A 19,413-nucleotide genomic window follows, 5' to 3' on the forward strand; every position below is an offset into this window, starting at 1 on the left:
AACAACAATTTTACAGAGAGGTTAACGAGGACCCAGGGAATGTATATATTAACTAATGGCAGGCAGGACAGAACTACAGCTATAACTCTTGCCTTTGGACTTCCAACCCTACATCCAGAGACTATCCCTCATACTGTCAAGCAATTTAAACATGCAACATCACATCCAGTTTAATCACTCATGTTATACTTTTATCAGGGACTACTATGTAACAACAAGTTATGACATCAGCTTTTGTCACGATAATGTAGTACCGTTGCCACGACAGTGTAGTACACAAGGAAGAAAAAAGGCTATTTGTATACAGATTTAGAGAAACCATTAAACTCACTGTTGCACACTTTCTTCTTTTCTCTTCTTCCATCTTATATTTAAAAAAAAACAACTTTGCCCTTTATAATCTAGCTTGTGGGGACATCATAAAAATCATAACAATTTATAAGGCAAAATTTCAGTAATACAGAAATTAAACAAATCTCACATTCCCTAACATAAGTTGATATTTATTTTGAGTGGTTTATTTACTTTTATGAGCTGTAAAACCTTAGTTACGCAGAGTTTAAATTCTATAAATAAAATTTAAATTATATAATCTGTCAGTAAAGCTATGCAAAACTAATATTCCCTCATGTACCTAAAATATCTTCTTGATAGCATGTTGAGAGATGATAATGATGAATTTAGTTGATAGCACAACTTTCAAACTGACAGAATAAAATACATAAAATACCTTTTAATATATCCTGTTCAAAGAAACCACACTGTAGAGCCCATTTTCAATTATATCAGTTCTGGAAAATACTGCAGCATATACAGTAAAGAGTTTAAAGTAGCTACAAAGACTGTATATTTTCACTGTTTCCTCAAATCTTAGGTTCAGCTCTTCCTTGAAAGGTATCTTAAAATACAGCATCCTTTATATAACAGAATTCTAGCCTTCAATAGGTTAACTACAGGTAAAGTTCACTTTATATGTAGCCCATAATGTGAAACATTTATGAGTCAAAACATCATCCCCGTATTTTTTTTTAATAATCTTTTTAGTATAGCAGTTTTATATACCAAGTGGAATAGGAAAGCTTCATAATGCTGTACTAATTTCTTCTTTCCTATGAAGAAAAATCAGTTTTAAAACTGTATTACTATTAAAATCTCTTCAATATAAGATTATTCACGAAGAAAATTTAACTACACTGATGTGCCTTTAAAATCCAGAATCGTCTCAGACTTTTCCTTTAATCAGTTTCCCCTTAACATTACATAAGAGTAAGAGGATTTAATAGGCCACTTCATTTGAAATGACTATGCTTAATTTTACGGATCACTGCTAGTATTCCATCAGAACTTTATAGATAGTTAAAAGCTTTATTAAATAAAACAAACACAACTTTACAACTCACTCTAATCTATGTCCAAAAGGGTTTATTTACCTGGAATCTTTATTGGAATCTCCAAACAATGCATTTTTGAAGTGGGATCTCTTGGCTTCCACAAAAACAAGCACCTCAGCCTGTACTTTTTCCTGAAATTCAATGTGTTTACCTTATGTGACCTTTAAGGTAATGTAATTTCTTCTAGAGGATGTCTTCTAATACCTTCTAATTCCATGTATTTCTAACATATTGTTGCTAGGAAGAATCATGGAAAGCAAGTGGTCTTTCTGAAAGTACTACCTTCTGTTTTGGAATGAGGAAAAAACAAAACCTCAATGAAACTATGCTAACCACGCTTTCACGTACAAGAAGTTTTCTAATAAGCAGTAAAGTCTCCTTTTTCTATCAGCTGTACTTTCCTCCTGCATTTCTATTTAACTTAATTTTCTAAAACTAAAATATTGCCATATGTTCCTCTAGTGTATATCTAACATTCCTTCAGAGACATAGGACGAGTCAACAGGCTTGAGTTCTAACACTGGAGTCGCATTTCCAGTTCACTTTCAACAAAATACGCATATGCATCCATGGTTACCTCAGTAGACAGTTATCACCTAAAAGGCTGCTCTGACATAATCCGTTTTTAAAGCTGTTCAGCACTGGACTCAAATAACCTAACTTAGAAAATGCAGTAAGACTCTTAAAAATATATATTCCATATGCATCATAATACAGAAATTCACGTAAGAACTGATAAATTCATTGTAAAAACTGTACCTGCATATTTTCTCTCAAATCCGTGGCATCCCGAATAGGTTGGAGAGCATTCTTGAACACTTCATCTATTGTTTTAATCCATAATGTTCTCATAGAAGCATATTCCCTTGATTTCTTGCCCTTCCTCACAGAGAGGCCCCGCTTATGAGGTTTCCCACCACCCCTTCGATTAGTAATGGCCACATGCACAAACAAGGAAGCATGTGCTAAAATTTCACCAGTTAAAGACTGCAGAGGAACGTGCCGATAGCCAGTCTGTAGACACTCAAAGGGAATAGTGTATTGCCCGATAAACTCATCCCCAATGTAATCATCATCCAGTACTACAAAACGCACCATAGCTAGTTCTGGTAAATTTATTTGAAATTCAAAGCTTTCATCAAAAATTGGATTATCCCCATTTTGATGCATAGTTTTCGTCCTTTGCTCTGCACAGTCGGCAGGGATTCCATGTATTTCAACATAGACATAAGGATCCACAACATCACCTTTGGCACCTGATCCTTTGGGTTTAGGAAAGTTTTGCCCACTAATGATTTTAATATGAAGCAGCTGAGGCGAAACTCCAGGCACGGTGTCTTTCGTATTCGCACTGAAGAAGGATACTTCTTCTCTCATGATAGCAGGACGAAGGACATAGCCACAGTTTCCATTTTGCCGAAACCAACCAATGTTAAGATCCATCATTAAGCCAGGCGTCTGAAAGTTCATTGCTACTATCTGACAACCACATTTCCAAAAGTCCTGGGGATTCATGTTACTAGAGTCAATCCTCATAGGACTGGGGAAAACTCTCGCAAGAAAACGTTTGTTATAATTTACAAAGTCTCCTGGGTTTTCATTGGCATATTTGCTAGCAAGCACTTCGTTAAACGAGCACACTTCCCAGTACTTCTGGAGCTGAAATGAAACTTGAAACTCTTTGAACTGAACTGATTTACATATGCTTACCAACTCAGAGAGTTCTTTGCAGAGCTGAAATCGCTTCCCCGTCATCGAGTTCTGCTGTTCTACCCCCTCTTTCCCCACTCTCTGTGACATTTCTGCTCCTTCATCTTCATCTGTAACATCTCCCTCTAGTCCAGAACAATTAGAAGAAAGCTTCTTTGCTTTAATTAGTATTTTCCCTTTAAGTGATTCCGGTGATGGAAGATAAGACTCTTCAATGTTTGGAGACTGTGTATGTAGTTTGTCCCCCAAAATTTTCTTCATGTGTTGTACCATAACTTTCTGCTGCTTAATAGAACAATGATTTTCTAAACACAAAATAAGAGGGTATTCTGAAGCAAAAAATGCATACTTGTTAATAATGTCAATCACACTACGGAAGACAATCTGCGATGTCATTGTATGCCCTGTGTAAATCACAGGCTCATTATCCGGACCATCCCATACATCCAGTTCAACACTTCGACAACCCATTTTAAGAGCGCGAATGTAACCTGTGATGTCAGAAGGCCCTCGAAACTGATCCTCTATCAAGTATGTATTATGAGATGAATTTATAAAATAATGAGATAAAGGTTGTTTCATGTCCTGACAAACTTTTTTATGTTCTGGATCAAATATGTGGCAGTCTGGTGAAGTAAGGTAATTCGTAAAACCATCTATAGAAAGACAACCCTTTTCCTGGCCCTCTTTGGCTGGCTCGTATTTCTGAATAATTTCAAGGCTTATTTCTTCCGTGACGTGTGCCATACCCTGTTCTGCTTCTAAAAACATCATGAGGTCCTTGGTATCTAGGAATTCTTTATTGCTTGAAAACTGAACCAACAGGAAATAGATTTCAGGTCTGGTACAAAGCTCATGAAAAACTTCAATAAACTCTTCTTTTGTTACTTCAGTACCAGTTTTTTCCTTGGATCTATGTAACTCCTTGAATTTTAGTTCAATTTTATTAGTTTTTAAACCAGGATTTAAGTCTTTTATAAACTGTACAGCATTACACAGGGGTATATGTCCCAAATCATCTACATCTGATTCACTGAACATTTGTGAAAGCCATGAAGTCCGCATATTATCTTGAGTACTTTCTATCATATCTAGAGTATGTTTTCCATAAGAAATCAGGTATCTTAAGCCAGTAACCCAAATATTTGCAATGTCTGCTGAGTTAGCAACAAGATCTAGTGACTCATAGTTTTCTCCATATATAATTGAAAATGCACAGTCTTCTGATATCTGGTCATATATTCCATTGCTGCGAAAAATATCTGTATTTTTTCCTGTTCTAACTTCTTTGATTGATTTAATATCAATCTTTGCTTTTTCAGAATCCTTTTTTGAAGGTTCCCAGCGTAGAGACTGCATATCTGCATCTAGGAGAAAATATCGGTGATACACCCTAGAGTTGGATCGAATCTTTTTGAGCTCAGAGCCTTCAACCATCGCATTTATACAGTCACTTGCACTGCTGATCTTCTTCTCAGTTGGCATACTGCTAAATGACACGGTCTTTTTCCGTTCTCGCTTTTGTTTCGTACCATCCTGGTAAACAAGGGGGGAAAGAATAAAACATGTATCAGTATGATATTGCTCAACATTGAAATAGGTTTCAACTTACAGCTGAAAGTTCATAAAGTAGTTCAAAAAGGTCTAGCACCTGTGCGATGACCAGTAAGATGGAAATTCTCACTGGAATCATCACAAATGAAAATACTAATAATGGCTTAATATTTGTTCTTGCCTATATAAATAATCTTCCAAGGTTTGGTTGTTTTTTTAAAATATATTTTATATGAACAGAAAATTGAAAAAAGCAAATTTTGAATGCTAATGAAATAATAATGCTGTATACATGCATTTTATCTGTAATAACCTACTTACAGAGATAATGGGTTCTATAGCCAAGGCAGTAGGAAGTAAGCTTTCCTCTGAGTCCTTATACAGTCCTACAGATAGTTGCTGAACTTTGTCAGTATAGAATATAAGGCTTTAATACCATGCCGACAGGGTCCTCATGAACACCAGAGAAACATTAATACACAATTAACTACATAAAATCCATAGGACATGGTCCTAATCTAAGTATACAAGACGTTAACAGCACTTACTATGCATAGCTCCCTTTTCTACTGCACCCATCCATGTTGACACAGACTGCCCGGAGCATTGACACATGCATCCCACCCCTGTACTAGGAAAACATCCACGTTAGTCTTAAGAAGCTACGCTGGAACACAAGTGACTGGACTGGAGCAGATACAATTCACTGCAAGTTCTGAGCTTCAGGAAATATGACAGTGACTCAAGAGGGAACAGTCTCAGACGATTAAAGTTTAACTGGTTCCAAAGAAGCTGCGTATCATTAGAAAGAACTTGAACGGAAAATGCAAGACCTGGTCAGGAAGGGAAGCAAAAGTGATTCACCTTTGCTCTTAAAACAATTAAATAACCCAGAGGTCTTAGTTTATTAGAGAAAGCTTGGGTAGAAAACCATATATATAAGCCATTTTTTTAAAAAAGGAACAAAAAAATAATGTCATTTAGCTACCTCTACTTGCTGTTTGTATTAATTCAAACAAGTGCAAATAAATCGGTAACGGATCACTTAAGTATAATCCATTTCATGAGAAAGAACTGAATTTAGGAGAACTGTGTGCTTTCATTATCTGCATTTTCTGAGACTGAAAAAATGCTGTGTTTTGGGGTTTTTTTTTAAAGCACCATGTGTCTTGACAAGCTAACTTTTAGTCCAAAATAATACTTCCATGAAATAATCTTTTTATTTTAGATACCCTATTTAGAAGTGTTCTTATATTCCAGAACGGCTCAAAAAACTACTTTTCCAGCTTTATACAAAAAGCATGTTGATTTTCCCTCTAATAGTTTTTCATTTGAAGTACGTTCCAGTGCAAACCAGCATTGCTTGCATGGCAGAAAGGAGAGGGAAAGAAAACTTTCAACGATTGCTACGCTGAACAGATGTTCAAATAAAAACCATCCATTACAGAAAGCATTTCCAGTTCAGTGCATATGTACTGTATGTTTAATTTCATTAAATTAAAAATGCAGAATTCTGGTTTTGTAATTTAATTTATAAGCATCCAAAAAGCCTTTCACTGAAAACAATGATGAGTAAAGTAAGCAGACAATATTTGCTGTTCCGTGTTTGAGAAAATTAATCAACCATACAATTCTTGCACCTTTAATGACAGCTGAATTTGCTTTATGCAAGTTCTCAAGAGACCAGTAAAAGTGAATAACCCTACAGAGGACTGTTTTATTTCTAACTCCAGATCAAACACCTGAAATGGATACCACACAGGGTTGACTCTTGGAATCTCATTACATGTAGTTTGGGCAAGAGATTGCTTTCAAACAAAAGCAAATTTCTTTAATTTAAAAAAAAAAAAAGTGATTTTTGTTTATAAAGATTTTTGTTCTATTTTAAGCATAGCTTCTTGTCTGGCTACCTGTCTATCTACATCTCCTAACCTGAAAAAGCGGCAAGGGACAGCCCCACAGAAATGAGCAATGACATTCCTGTCCAGTATTTTAGGGCTTGGAATGAAGCATGGTGAAACTCCTTAATGCTCCAGATTTCTCAGTCACAGATCTAGGAGGGGAATATATTTCTTGAACTCTTCAGTGAGAGACAGCTGACAGATAACCTCCTGACACCAGAACTGTCAAGGCCTGGGAAGTATTACCTTGCCTGACCATGATGAGTATTTCCAAGCAGAAGAAAGCTCTATGCCTTTCTCTATGATCAGGATTGTGTTTGATCCAAGACACTGAATGGTAAGAGAGAAAAAAATCTGCCATTTCTTGATGCCATCTGACGTAAATAGGTCCATCTCAAGGCAACCTCATTCCCAACTCTAGTTACCTAAAGACTGAATTGGAGTTTACACATGCAGATCAGAGGAATAATTCCATCTACCACACCTGCAAGACTATTTTGCTTTCCTGCCAGATTAATTTGAAACCAGTTCGACAGTATTCTGCATTCAACATTCAAGCAATCTCACCACTTGGCTTATTCATATAAAGCCTGATACTGGTAGACATCACTGTCTGAATGTGACAACCGTGAAGACAAATTTTAAAATACTCTTGTGATTTTCTCACAGCTCTGAGCTTCAGAACACCCTTCATAAGTTTTTGCTTCTCCAGAGATCAATGATCCTGAGCTACTAGATTGGTTCTGCGAGTCCCCATCCTGATAGAGACACAGCAGTCACAATCAATCTGCATAAACAGAAGAACTTAAAGGATATTTTCCCAAAGACGCTGGCCAGAATTATCCACCCTTCTGAATTATCCACCTGTCTGAAAAGAAACAGAAAAGAAACTCTCACTCATAAGCTGAGAATGCAATTGCATAGAGTGTGCACAAACTGTATTAAATGGGTTTGTGAGCCTCAGAGATATAGTCTGGCATGGAGAAGGAGGCAGATACATTCTGCTATATGATGTGGAGGATTTCACCCTGAAAGTGGAGTGACATTCATGAACTGGGTCAGGTCTCTCATGGTCTTAAGTCTGCCTTGAAGCAAAAAGACTGGCACATCAGAAAACTGTATGTATCTGAACGAACACAGGAGTGACTTCTCGGCATTCATAAGACTTAAAAAGTTCTTGATGCTGTTCAAGATGCTTGAAGTGAGACTGGCTCTACAGGGCAGATGCATAATTCCGTCCAGGGCAGAAGCTACAATTTTTGTGCTGAAACAACTTTCAGAGTCCTTCTAGGATCTCTCACACAATGAAGACCATGTCAATCTTCAGATTATAACAGGTACTGTAATCACAAGTCAGGACTTCCCCTAAAGACTGCCTGTTCTTCAGAAGACTTTATATATGAAACCAGAATGACCACCTCATCAATACATTTCCTACAACCATATGTACTACATCCAAGGTCACCTGAAAGAAGTTTTGAGAAACAGATAAAACTGTTGTGAAACTTTGCTAATATTCGCTACAAGTGACAACACAAAGAGTTAGTTTATCCAGGAGTTGGTAGCAACAGAAAGCAAAGTTTCTAGCTGTTTATAAAACAGAAATAATCCCAGCTGACATCTACAGCACTTAAGAGACAGAGACAGCTGGAGAAATAGGCTTAAAAGAGCAAACAGGGAAGAGTATTTCCATGATAACTTTTTTTTTATTCCCCTCAAGGTACAGACAAAGAAATGGTTGTGTGACTAAGACAGCACTATCTACAAAACAGAATTCTGGAGATGACAACGAATCCTGAATCGGATGTTGAGAGATATGCCCATCATTCCTGAACAGCAAAGCTTTTAATACATGCAACTTTATGATAAAATTACTGAAAGAGCAATTCCAATAACCACGGGTACTGATAAGGACAGTGGTGGAGTTCAAACAGACATTTGATAATATAATAGATCAGGATGACAGAGGAAACAATGAACAGTGCAAGGTTTGCAAATATTTACTAAAGGAAAGGATGCAGAGAATGAACTTTACAACCTGTAAATGCCCAAATGAATCATGCCCCAGAAGACACCATGGGGAAAGCAGTACTTCAAAAAACATTCAATCCTAGAGTTACCAAGAAGTTTAGGTACTGCTCAGTACAGTGGAATCTAGAACAATTTCGGAAGTAACTTAGAGCCCAAGGCAGGGGCCTGCCACCCCTCCGAGGTGGGAAGTGAGGGGCTGCAACTGGAGCACTGCGCAGGACCGTCCTTCCATCTGCCAATACAGAGCGGTCCTTAGGCTCGCCAATGCAAACCGCGGAGATGGGTGTCTGCGATCCTGCCTCTCGCCATGACTAAAGCAGCTACCTGCAGCTTTGATGCAGTATTCATGCTAACTGGGATTTGAAGATTAAGGCCTCTATCCGCATTTAGCCCACTAAGGTACTCCTTTTGGGACAGAGGGTTGTACAAAGAAAAGACAATGGTAACAAGAGGAAGTGGCAGAATGACACATTTTTAGCACACTCGTCTGGAAAGTGAAAGTCCCTGATGTCATTACTCCATAAACACTTCACTTGGTGACCCTGAATGCAAAACGTACAAACAGCCCATGCAGCAGGGACCTGAACACTGAATTTTGCCCTCTGAGAGGAATACCCACCTCCCCAGGTGACAGATCCTGCTGCTTCCTGTTTATCCTCTAACCATACAAAATCTCCATTCGTGTTTATATACCAGAGGCTCATCAGAAGCATGGAAGGCAGCTCCATCCTAGTCTTGAGAGCATGTGGCTAGCACACGAGGAGCTGAGCGTTTGAAGGTCCCCAGGCAGAAGGACTAGAGCCCAGCCACTCAATGAGTCCGTGAGTGCTCTGCCAACCAAGCAACTACATAAAAAAACAGAGCACAAGACACCTCCCCTCAACCCCAGCACCTCGCTGCAGGCTTTTTGACTGTAAATGGCTGAGCTTTGACAATGTGTGAAGAAACTCACAGACCCTGTGGCAACGATGGCACACAGTCTGCAGGAGCCACAGTCCCAAGAATGCCTTCTTAAATAGAAACAAGATGGATGCTGAGCCATTCAGCCTAGCAAAGATGGCAATGTCCGTACATGTGTAGTAACAAGACTGCAATCACGTACAGTGTCTCAAGAGCTTTTAAATAAATCAAATTTTTTTTGCATGTAAGTTCTGAATTAAGTGACATGTTTGTGAATCTGAGGGTCAGTGTTGTGGCAACACTCTGAACAATTACTGGTGAGTAGGTGAGAACACAGCCCATGCCTAAGTTTGGTTCATTTTATTTTTTTTTAATCACACTACTATTTAATGTCATATAGCGTAAAAGCTGTTTCAGAAGTAATTTAACGTACATCTGTAGCCAACAGTTGCAATACAATTCACTACTTTATAATGAGAACAGAGAGCCTAATGATCTCCATGATGAACAGAGAGTGAACTACTCTTCTGACACTATACAACTCATTGATGACTTGCTTTTATAGCGCATGTGATACTTAAGTAGCCAATTTGAGTAGGAAAACTGCCTGTCTTCATCAAATGCAATTCAGCAGCAATTGCAAAATCACCTAGCTTAACAACATGATGTATAATATAAGCCTATTTCAGGAAGTGGTTAGTTTAAAAAAATAAAAATTGAAGCTTCATTTATTTAATTAAGATTCCTAACCATTTTTTTTCAGAACCCTGCAAAATAAAAACCCTGAATTTTATAGATTTAATTTATACTTAAGAAAGCATTCGGGTATGTCTATATATAGTTAGGTCTATTCAAAGGAAAACAACACAGATATTTAAGGCAATATTTTAAAACATTCAATTTCTAAATGCATTTTAATGAAAATATGAAAATATCAGTAATTTGTTCTTTTCTAAGGTTTCACCTGTGGTTTTAGAGAAATAAATGGAGACATAGATCAGCAAATGAGTTACAAATACAATGTCAGTATCATATTATCCTTCTCTCTATAAATATTTTCATTGCAAAAACATTTAGGGTTTTCTTTGAAAAAATATTTTTAACTGATACAGCAATAATAAACAGGACCACTTATTTCTGCAAACCCACACAAAAAGAACTAATTATTACGTATAGGTTGCCTACGTACAGCTGCCAGCTCATTCCAGAACATAACATGCAGCATTATAAAAGAAGCTAAGCAAGTTTTTGTGTGAAGGAGTCAGTAGAAAAAAAGGAAGGAAAATAACAGGTAACTAAAATCAGCAACGTTTCATCTTGGTTACACAAAATTTAGCATTGATTTCAAAAGTTATATGCAGTTAAAGGCAGACTGAGAGTCTTCTTTGGAAGAGGGTGGGAAAAGGGGAGAAAGGGGGATGGAAAGAAGAGAGAAGGTGGGGCAGGAAAGGCATTTCATTATTAGGAGCCATACCCTCGAAGGCAGGAGGTCTATGTCCTTGGTGCACCCTCTCTCAGCCTCATTCTCCTGGAATCAACAACAGCAGAAGAATCTGCTGACAGCCACCATTTAGCTTCTCTCCTCTAGCCAAGCATCTGCGTTCTTCCTAGTCAGTACCTTTTAAGTTGCCATTACTAGGAGATTCTTACTAACACAGTGACCCAAATTCACTAAAAAGCACGTACTTTATAATACTTTAACACAGCTGTCCAAAGCTTGCAGAGCACGTGAAAATCAAAACAAGAAAAAACTCTCCAAGTAATTAGCAGTTCAGCTAACAGAATCCCAAACACTTCAGAAACGGCACATATTAAATCACATCATGTAGAATAGTTTCTGAACGGAACTGTAGCCACTGTTTAATGGTACACAGCACTGAGCAGTTGTATTGAAGACAAAGTAAAGAGTCCTCAACTGAAATAATAGGCATTTGGGAGGGAGACAAAACATCAGCTATTTGGAAAACACAAGGCCTCCCACTCGTAGTGAATCACTATATTTGAGCTCAGTATTTAAATATTTTGCCAAATTGGTATTCATGGCATATCTGCTGTTTGCAGAAATCTTTTAAGAGAAACATATTTTTTCAATGTGTGGTGGGTTGACCCCAGCCAGACCCAGTTACGCAATGTTACAACTAACGGGGGGGGGGGGGGGGGGGGGGAGGAGAAAAACATGAAGATTAGCTGTACAAGTAACAAGTAATTTTTTTTTTTATTTTAAATCTTTTTTTACTAAGGGAATTCTATTGTTAAAGGAATATGGACACAAGGGCAAGTCTTCGCTCAATATTCAAACAAAAATTATCTACTTTATTTCAGATCAGCTAATTGCATGGTTTCATGATACAGCTAAACCAATTCCCTCTTCAAAACATTAATTTTCTGTCCTGCCTCTTCTTCCTCCTGCCCCAGCTGCATCTCCCTTCTCCTCAGCCCAGCTCCTCAGGCTTGCATTAGCAACTGTCACACAGTAAGGGATTCACCTCACTACCTCAGGAAACAAAAAAATCCCTTTTTTGCTGAATTAGTTTTCTGCAATTTTAGTGAGCTGAAACAATTTGCCATGTGATCAGGTAAGTATCAGAGCTGGTTCAAAATAACCACTAGAAACAGGGAATTTATTAAAAATGGGAGGATGGAACAGAATCACTCACTTTTACCAAGAAATTAATTCGTTTAAAATCAATGCAGTTGAAACTGTTCTGTTGAAATCAGATCCTATATGACCTAACAAGAGAACTTTATGTCATTAGGGAAAAGAAAATCTCTCATTTTGGTCCACCTCACAGAATGTACATCAATAATTTCATAAACACACTCAACATAAAGGCAAAGTATAAGGAAGAACTACCAACACCATAAAATAACAGAATCGAGGTTCTCAGGGCTCCTTTGGCTCATTTTCTTCTGCCTTGCTTCAAGAAAACAGGCCACCAGAAAATTTACATTACATGAGAGAGACTACTACTACACTACCTATTAGAAAGAGCAGAGAAAAATGGTAGCTGTATTGTCCTTGTTGCTCTTAGAGCAGACAATTTAACTCAGTTAAGGACTGTGACTGCGATGAGCAAGGAAATAACAGGATATAGTTTTGCAAATAAAGTCTAGACTAAGGCTTTCTTTGTAGAACTTCTTACAGAAGAGCTTATTTAGTAATTTGATCAGTTTACCAAGCGTAAAGAAAATTTTTCTTTTAATATGTTTTTTGTGTTGTTGTCTAAAGTATCCTTAGGTTCTTCAAAGTTCAAATGCTCTCACAGTACGTTGCAAGGGAGCTTTCCGTGAACTTCTGCTATGAGGCAGACGCTTCTTCCCCCAAGATGCCCAAGACATCCACAGGCATGCTGCTGCTTGCTCCTTCCCGCTCCGCTCTTAAAGCTGACGCAAGCTGAGCAAAGTAAGAGAATGTCCTAACTCCAATGCTAAAACTTGCTAAAGCAGCATGAACACACTTCGTATCTCAAAACACTGTATTATATTCCTTCTGTTAGCGTTTGCAAGTCATGTTGGTTATGTTCTATGAAGAGAACTAAAAAAGAAATGACAGCTTGCTTAGAAAATGTTCTTCAGTTAAATGACAGAACAGCGAGCACTCCTGGTCTTCCTCATTTTCAACTGGAGCTTTGAAGTTTTAATTCTGAGCCTCAGTTTTAACCTTAAGAGGCTACATACCAAAATAGTTTAGCCATCTCATCTTATATCTAATGGCAAAATGTATGCCTGATCTCTTGAGGATCAATTAGTCAGGTTTTTATAAATAAAGTATTAAATCAAAGTGGTATTTCACTATAATAATTCAGCACACACAAATCCATATTTTTTTAAAAAGAAAGAAAACAATCATATTGCTTAGTCTACTGAAAATAAAGGAGCTGTAACTACTTACACTGTGTTTGATTTTGACCTAAACTTAAAAAATCAGCTATAGTAACTAAGACTTCTGCATTCTGCAGTTTCATGCTGCCAAATATGTTTGCCTTATAGCAGCAACTACTGTCACTCACACAAATGCGGTTATGTTTAGAAAGCAACACGCATAGTGACAGAACTTAATAATATGATATCTGAATATTAAAATACAGTAGTAAAAATTACATTCAAACACCACTGAGGCATTCTTTCATATGTAAGCACATCTGCATATTTATGATATTAAAATAAAGGAGTATTTGGTTTCAGGGGTTAATTTACAAGACAGATGAGAGGGGAAAGGGGAAAAGAAAAGACTAATCTCAAAAGAAAATAAATAAGAAGCATCTAAGGAAACTGCCCAGACTGCTGTGAGCACTGAGAGAGCCAAAGCCTGAGTTATGCTTGGCATGAATGTCTAAGTTTTTAATTTTATTGAGTCAGTTACAGTTCAGGCTTCTGGGCTACATCTCCAACGGAGCAAAAGAGGTATCTGGTTTTCACAAGCTCGATAAAAGCAAAATGTGTAATTCAGATCCAAACAAGCAATATTTTAACCAAATTCATATAAACTACAATAATTATTTATGAAAACCAGCAGCTACTATGTACTGTTCAGTCTTAAACTGAGAAAACTGCATTGACAGAAAGTTGTTAAAAATTACTTAACGGCGTGAAAAGGCTAATAACCCCAGATAAATAAGTAGAAAGTATTTTATACACTCCTAAATTCTCATGTACTAAGAAATTATATCTGAACTATGGGAAACAGACCATTTTAACTACTATAGAGAAACTCATGTTTATTATAAGTGTGTATTTTTTCAGTCATCCATGATCAGAAAAAGGAATAATAGTTGTATATGCTTTCAGCTTAAAGAATAACTGAAGATGACAAAGCTGACACTGCAGGAGAAGATACTGGAAGATTCTAACAAGCAAGTTGGTTCAACAGGTTTCAGCATGGCTCAGGAGTGAAGAAGCCTCTGAGCCTTTGCTGTTATCCTTAAAAGCAGCAAGACGCTCTTTCATGCACAGCTATTTAAACTCTGAGCATTTTCATTTTCAGTTCTTCAATAATGTTTTAAATATCCAAATATTACAGCTAAGATACACTTTCATGAACATTTTAATCAAGACCTATCAACAAGATTTAACATGCAGACTACTACAGCAATCATTCTGAAGGTGAATCTCAGTTTTTTTTCAAGTATTCATAGCTGCAAGTCAGTTCCACTGGTAGAAAGCACAGCATTTTTCCATTTCTCATTTCAGGCATAAACAATTTGACTGAATTGGCAAAATAAGTAACTTCCATAACACAGCTGTCAGGCTGGACAGTTTAAAGCAAAAATACAGCATGTGGGGGACTTATAAAGGTAACACAATAACCGTGTTTAAAATTTTTGTGATTTCAGATGCAGCACAGGCTCTGCAGAAAGCTGCGTCACCTCTCCCTGTACTGCTCCTCTTCAGCGTCAGAGAGGAAAGCAAAACCAACAGCAGAACCAGCAAGAGGTGAACGTGAGCACTGGCTCAAGCCTCCCTACCCTTTCCCACTCTTGTTGGTAAAGCCTTCCCAGCAGCTTTTCCAAAGTTTCCCACAGATGTAAGGGTTGGCTTTGTTGTGTTTTGGGGTTGGTTTTTTTTACCAGCTTTCCTACCTAGCAGGCCCAGACACTATCCTATCTGATTCACAACCCACAAGGCAATTTTCTGTGCAGATTTGTGCAAACACAATGTGTTGATCACAAGTTAAAGACTGCTGTTTCTACGTTACTTCCAAATAAGCAAAGTAGAATTAAATGAGGCTTTGAAAAATTTGACAATGGTGCAAAAAAAGCAAGATGCATTGAAGGTGTTTTGAAACATGAAGATGGAAGTGGCAGTCCTCTGTTCACAAAACAGGGAAACAATGTGCCAGCCTCTCAGTTGTTACCTTTGAGAATCAGTTCACGAACCTAACTCTACAGCTTTCCTAGCAAATTAAACTACTTCTAAATAATTAGAACTTAAGTTTTAATAATTAAAAGTAACATAATTCTATGTATTTGTATGTATATGGTACATTTCACACTTTTGTATGATTTAAAATGGTAGATTTGCAGAAGACAAGTAAGGATTCATTCTGAGGGATCGTGCTGAAGGACATTTTCAATGCCCAGAGGGAAGTTATTTTCCGTGAGAGCTGCGGTGCCCAAGCCCTTCTGCAATTAACTGTATTAAGTTTCATTTTATGAATATCAACATTCCCATGTTCTGCATGCCACCAAGAGCTAAGGGAGACAAGAGGACAAACCACCTGACAAAAACAAGCTTGTAGAGCGTGCATCTTAGGGTGCCATCACAGGTACGTACTCCATGATGCAACTGAAGTTACATAAATTTAAATACTGAAAAAACAATAATATGGAAAAGGACACCTTACTCCATGCAGATAAGATTCATATTTTTCAATGCTGCAAATACAGCCAACAAATGAAAATAATTGTGTTTGTTATAAATGACTAATTTAGTCAGAAAGCAGAAAAGTACATTGTCTCTCCTCTACTGTGGTAAGTAGTCTACATGATATTCCCCTAACTGTCACACAACTCTTGCTTACAAAAAATGAGCAGCAGATTGACCATGGATGTGTTCTGTAATTTAAAGGACTGACTTTTTCACACATCCATACAGGGCATCCCACCCAACCTCTCACCACAAGGTTACGACTAAATCACACAATTTCACTTTCACTGATATTGCAAAAAGTTCATTTCCACCTGTACTGCCAATTCATATATTTTGTCCAAATTTCAATCCAAATGTCATCTGCTCTCTTGGACAGTTTCTGGTGTCTTTTTGTGTCCTTTCCTGTCGCTGAGTGTTTCCCAGGAACAACACAGAAGTCAAATCATTGCCTAAAGGTTGTTTTATCCAAGTAAAACATTCAGGCTTAAGAGGAATAAAATGTAGAATTTTTTTTTATTCTAAAAACTATCATTACCTCTGTCCTGCAGCTTTCTATTCATCAACTGGTTTCCTTCATTCTAGTGATGGTGAATGGTGTCTGCAGATCTGCTTCTTGATTAACAGTAATTGGACTAGCAAATTTCATAAGATAACTCTAAAGAGGTGGAACTTCACAAGCTAAATTGTTCTGCTTTTGTGGTTTGAGCTAAGTTACTTTTTGTCAAGTAGGAGAGTGGCCATTACCAATATTAACTCTTCAATACCATGAAGAGTTCATGTACATAATTCAGTATTAAATTAAGTACAGAAGTTGGAACTTTTTGAAACATACTACTTGCTAAACAAAGATGATCTTGCAAATTCATCTTTGATTTGCTACTTCTGCCTCATTATGTAGATGGCAATGATAATTAAACAGTGATAATTAACTGCTTATTTTTAAGGAGGACAATTCTTTTGAATTAGACCAAAAATATTTATTAGGTTACCATCACTCAGTGATCACACAGGCAGAGAAGAGGTGAACCCAAGTACCTTTGCTAACCACATACTGCTGCTTCTGATATGTTTTCCTTGCTGATTTTCAGATGTATGTGATTTGCAATTGTCAAACAATTATAGCAAATTCTCATTCTGAATGCTACATCAATGCCCTTCTTCCCCCTTAACTCTGTTCTTTAATTATGCATAACAGTTACAAGCACTTAGAACAGTGAGCTACAAATATTTAATACAAGATGCCTGTAACAGAAAGATATGAGAGAGACTACAAAAATCAAATAGTAGAAAGTATTTCTTTATCCTAAGCCAACAAACAATAAGCAAGGCATAGGCTCCTTAGATTTTAAATTTACATACATGTTCATAGCTTTGACAAACCAACACTAATAAGTCATCTGTATGCTTTATGAAACAGTTACAATTAAACAAATAAAAATTACCAGGTATAGCAGTTTTCTCCAGACTTTTTTCTATTTTAAAGGGGTCTGTTTTGATCGTACGCTACAAGTTTACCTTGTGAGGAATGCTGAATAAGCATCACTACAGGACATTACGGTTTCAAGCACTTAAAGGATGCAAGTCAAGAGCAAATACACTGACGACAATTTCTGAAATCCCATCTACAACAGCAGCATCTTAGCAAGCAGTTGATGATCTTAACACAAATTCTTGATATAGATTAGAATTCTAGCACTTGGGGTAGTAAGAAAGTATGCAAGAATTTCAAATATCTTAAAATAAAGTTTACAATCCTTCTAGATGTGGAGGAGGGCCACGGATCCAGTATGAACTCAAAATTCAGTATAACATGACAGGTAAAAATAATCCTACTTTTAATTTTCAGAGTTCATTGTATTTAACACTTGGTATGGGTGATAATGAAAATACGGTAATACCATAATTGTGCTCTGTGGAGGAAAAGACAATTACTAGGAAAACAGGACTAATTTTTTTTCAGTCACTAAGACATATTAGGGAAATATCATGAATCTTTCATTAAAATATTCATGTACCATATCTCAATACACTGTATGCAGCTTTCTAAATATCTTGCACATCACAAATACTCAAGAAGTCACATTGTAGAGCACAAAAATTAACTCAAATGACATCTAAAAACTAAAACCAATCATAGAAGAAAAACAATTTTCTCATCCATTTACTTCGAACTGAATTACTGTCTGCTCACTCTGAAACCAAAGGCCTCCACTGATTCTGCTCACAGCACAGAGTGATAGCCCTGTCCTTTGAAATCAGGTCAGTGTCCCACCACAAAGGCCCATCTGTCTAAACCAATGGGAAAAAATGAGCGTGCCTTGGGTGGTCAAGAAAAGGCTGAAGAAAAGTTTAGATAATACTTAGAAACTATATAAATTTTCCTTATCTCAACCTTATAACCACCCACAATGCAACCTCACAGCAATTAAAATGACTTCATGAGAAGTTTTGTTCTTGTTCGATGTAGCAGAGAGACAGAAACTAGAACTGCGCCATTACAGTAATCCCCCTCACTTTCCCAGCTTCCTACATTCAACTGTTTATTTTCTATTTTGTTTTAATTACTGATTTAACAAAACTTTCCAAACACATTTTAATATTTCAGTAGTACATACTGCATTATTTCAAAATTATTTAAACACTCACATTCAACATGGAAACATTTGTGCAAAAAATGTTTTCTTTTCCTAATATTATTAACCAGAACTGAAAATAAACCACAGTAACCACTTTTGTACATAAAGCATATGCACATAGTGCAATCAATATGTGGTGGAGAGTATAATCAGATTATATTTGAAAGTTTGCCTGTACAGCGGACAGTAACATAAAGAAAATCCCAGTTGTGAATGACACCAGTGTACCAGAAAAGTACTAGAATGGACATAGTTATATCTGCAAATGCGTCTTTTGGTTACCTAGCTTACTCCTCTCAGTAGTTAAATTATGCCAGCAAAAGAAGCCTGCTGTTAGAATCTGTGTAGTCCCTAAAAATAGAGCTGCCCCTCATGTCACCTATACCAATAAATCTAGTCAAAAGCAGACAAGCCTTCGGTATTAATTCTTACATTTGAACCCTGAGAATAAAGGCAAGCATTCAAGTGCTATCATAAAAAACTGAAGGAAGTACATTTTGTATATTAAACAACTCTCAGAATAGTTTAACTAATACACAGACTAAAACAGTAAATCTTCTAAATTCTTACAAAGCCAAAGAGATTATTAGTTTAAAAAAGCAATGAAAAGCACTGACATTAAAATTCAAAACTCTTGCTTTTTTTGCTTTAAAAATAGATTGTATGTAAAACATTTCAAAAGCACATTTTTAACCAACTTTACCCGGATTTCCACACATTTCGGTAAATTCATGCTGCAACATGACTTGCCCTGTTGGACTCAACAGAACTTAAGCCCGAAATGACAGAGGAGCCAAAGGGAAGCATAAAAACTGAGAGGGAGCAGATGCGCCATTAGTGGAATGCTGCTTTAGAAGATTTAGATTTCTGTACTAAGACAGACTAGAAAGAATACACGTAAGGGAAAATAATTTGCTGAAT

The 19,413-nt window shown here is 36.9% G+C and overlaps 1 protein-coding gene across 4 annotated transcripts in view; it reads right to left on the reverse strand.

Moving 5' to 3' along the window:
* PLCL2 (phospholipase C like 2) overlaps positions 1–19,413 on the reverse strand; it is a 107,590-nt gene that overhangs the window by 44,036 nt on the left and 44,141 nt on the right. For all 4 annotated transcript variants that reach the window (XR_012041154.1, XR_012041155.1, XM_072854023.1 and 1 more), the window contains exon 3: positions 2,151–4,637. Coding sequence is in view for 2 of the 4 variants with exons in the window: in XM_072854023.1 (XP_072710124.1) it covers positions 2,151–4,637 (2,487 nt within the window). In the remaining 2 variants the exon portion in view is untranslated. The remainder of the gene's footprint in view (positions 1–2,150; positions 4,638–19,413) is intronic.

The sequence above is a fragment of the Ciconia boyciana genome, chromosome 2, assembly GCF_034638445.1.
Source record: "Ciconia boyciana chromosome 2, ASM3463844v1, whole genome shotgun sequence".
Taxonomy (NCBI): Eukaryota; Metazoa; Chordata; class Aves; order Ciconiiformes; family Ciconiidae; genus Ciconia; species Ciconia boyciana.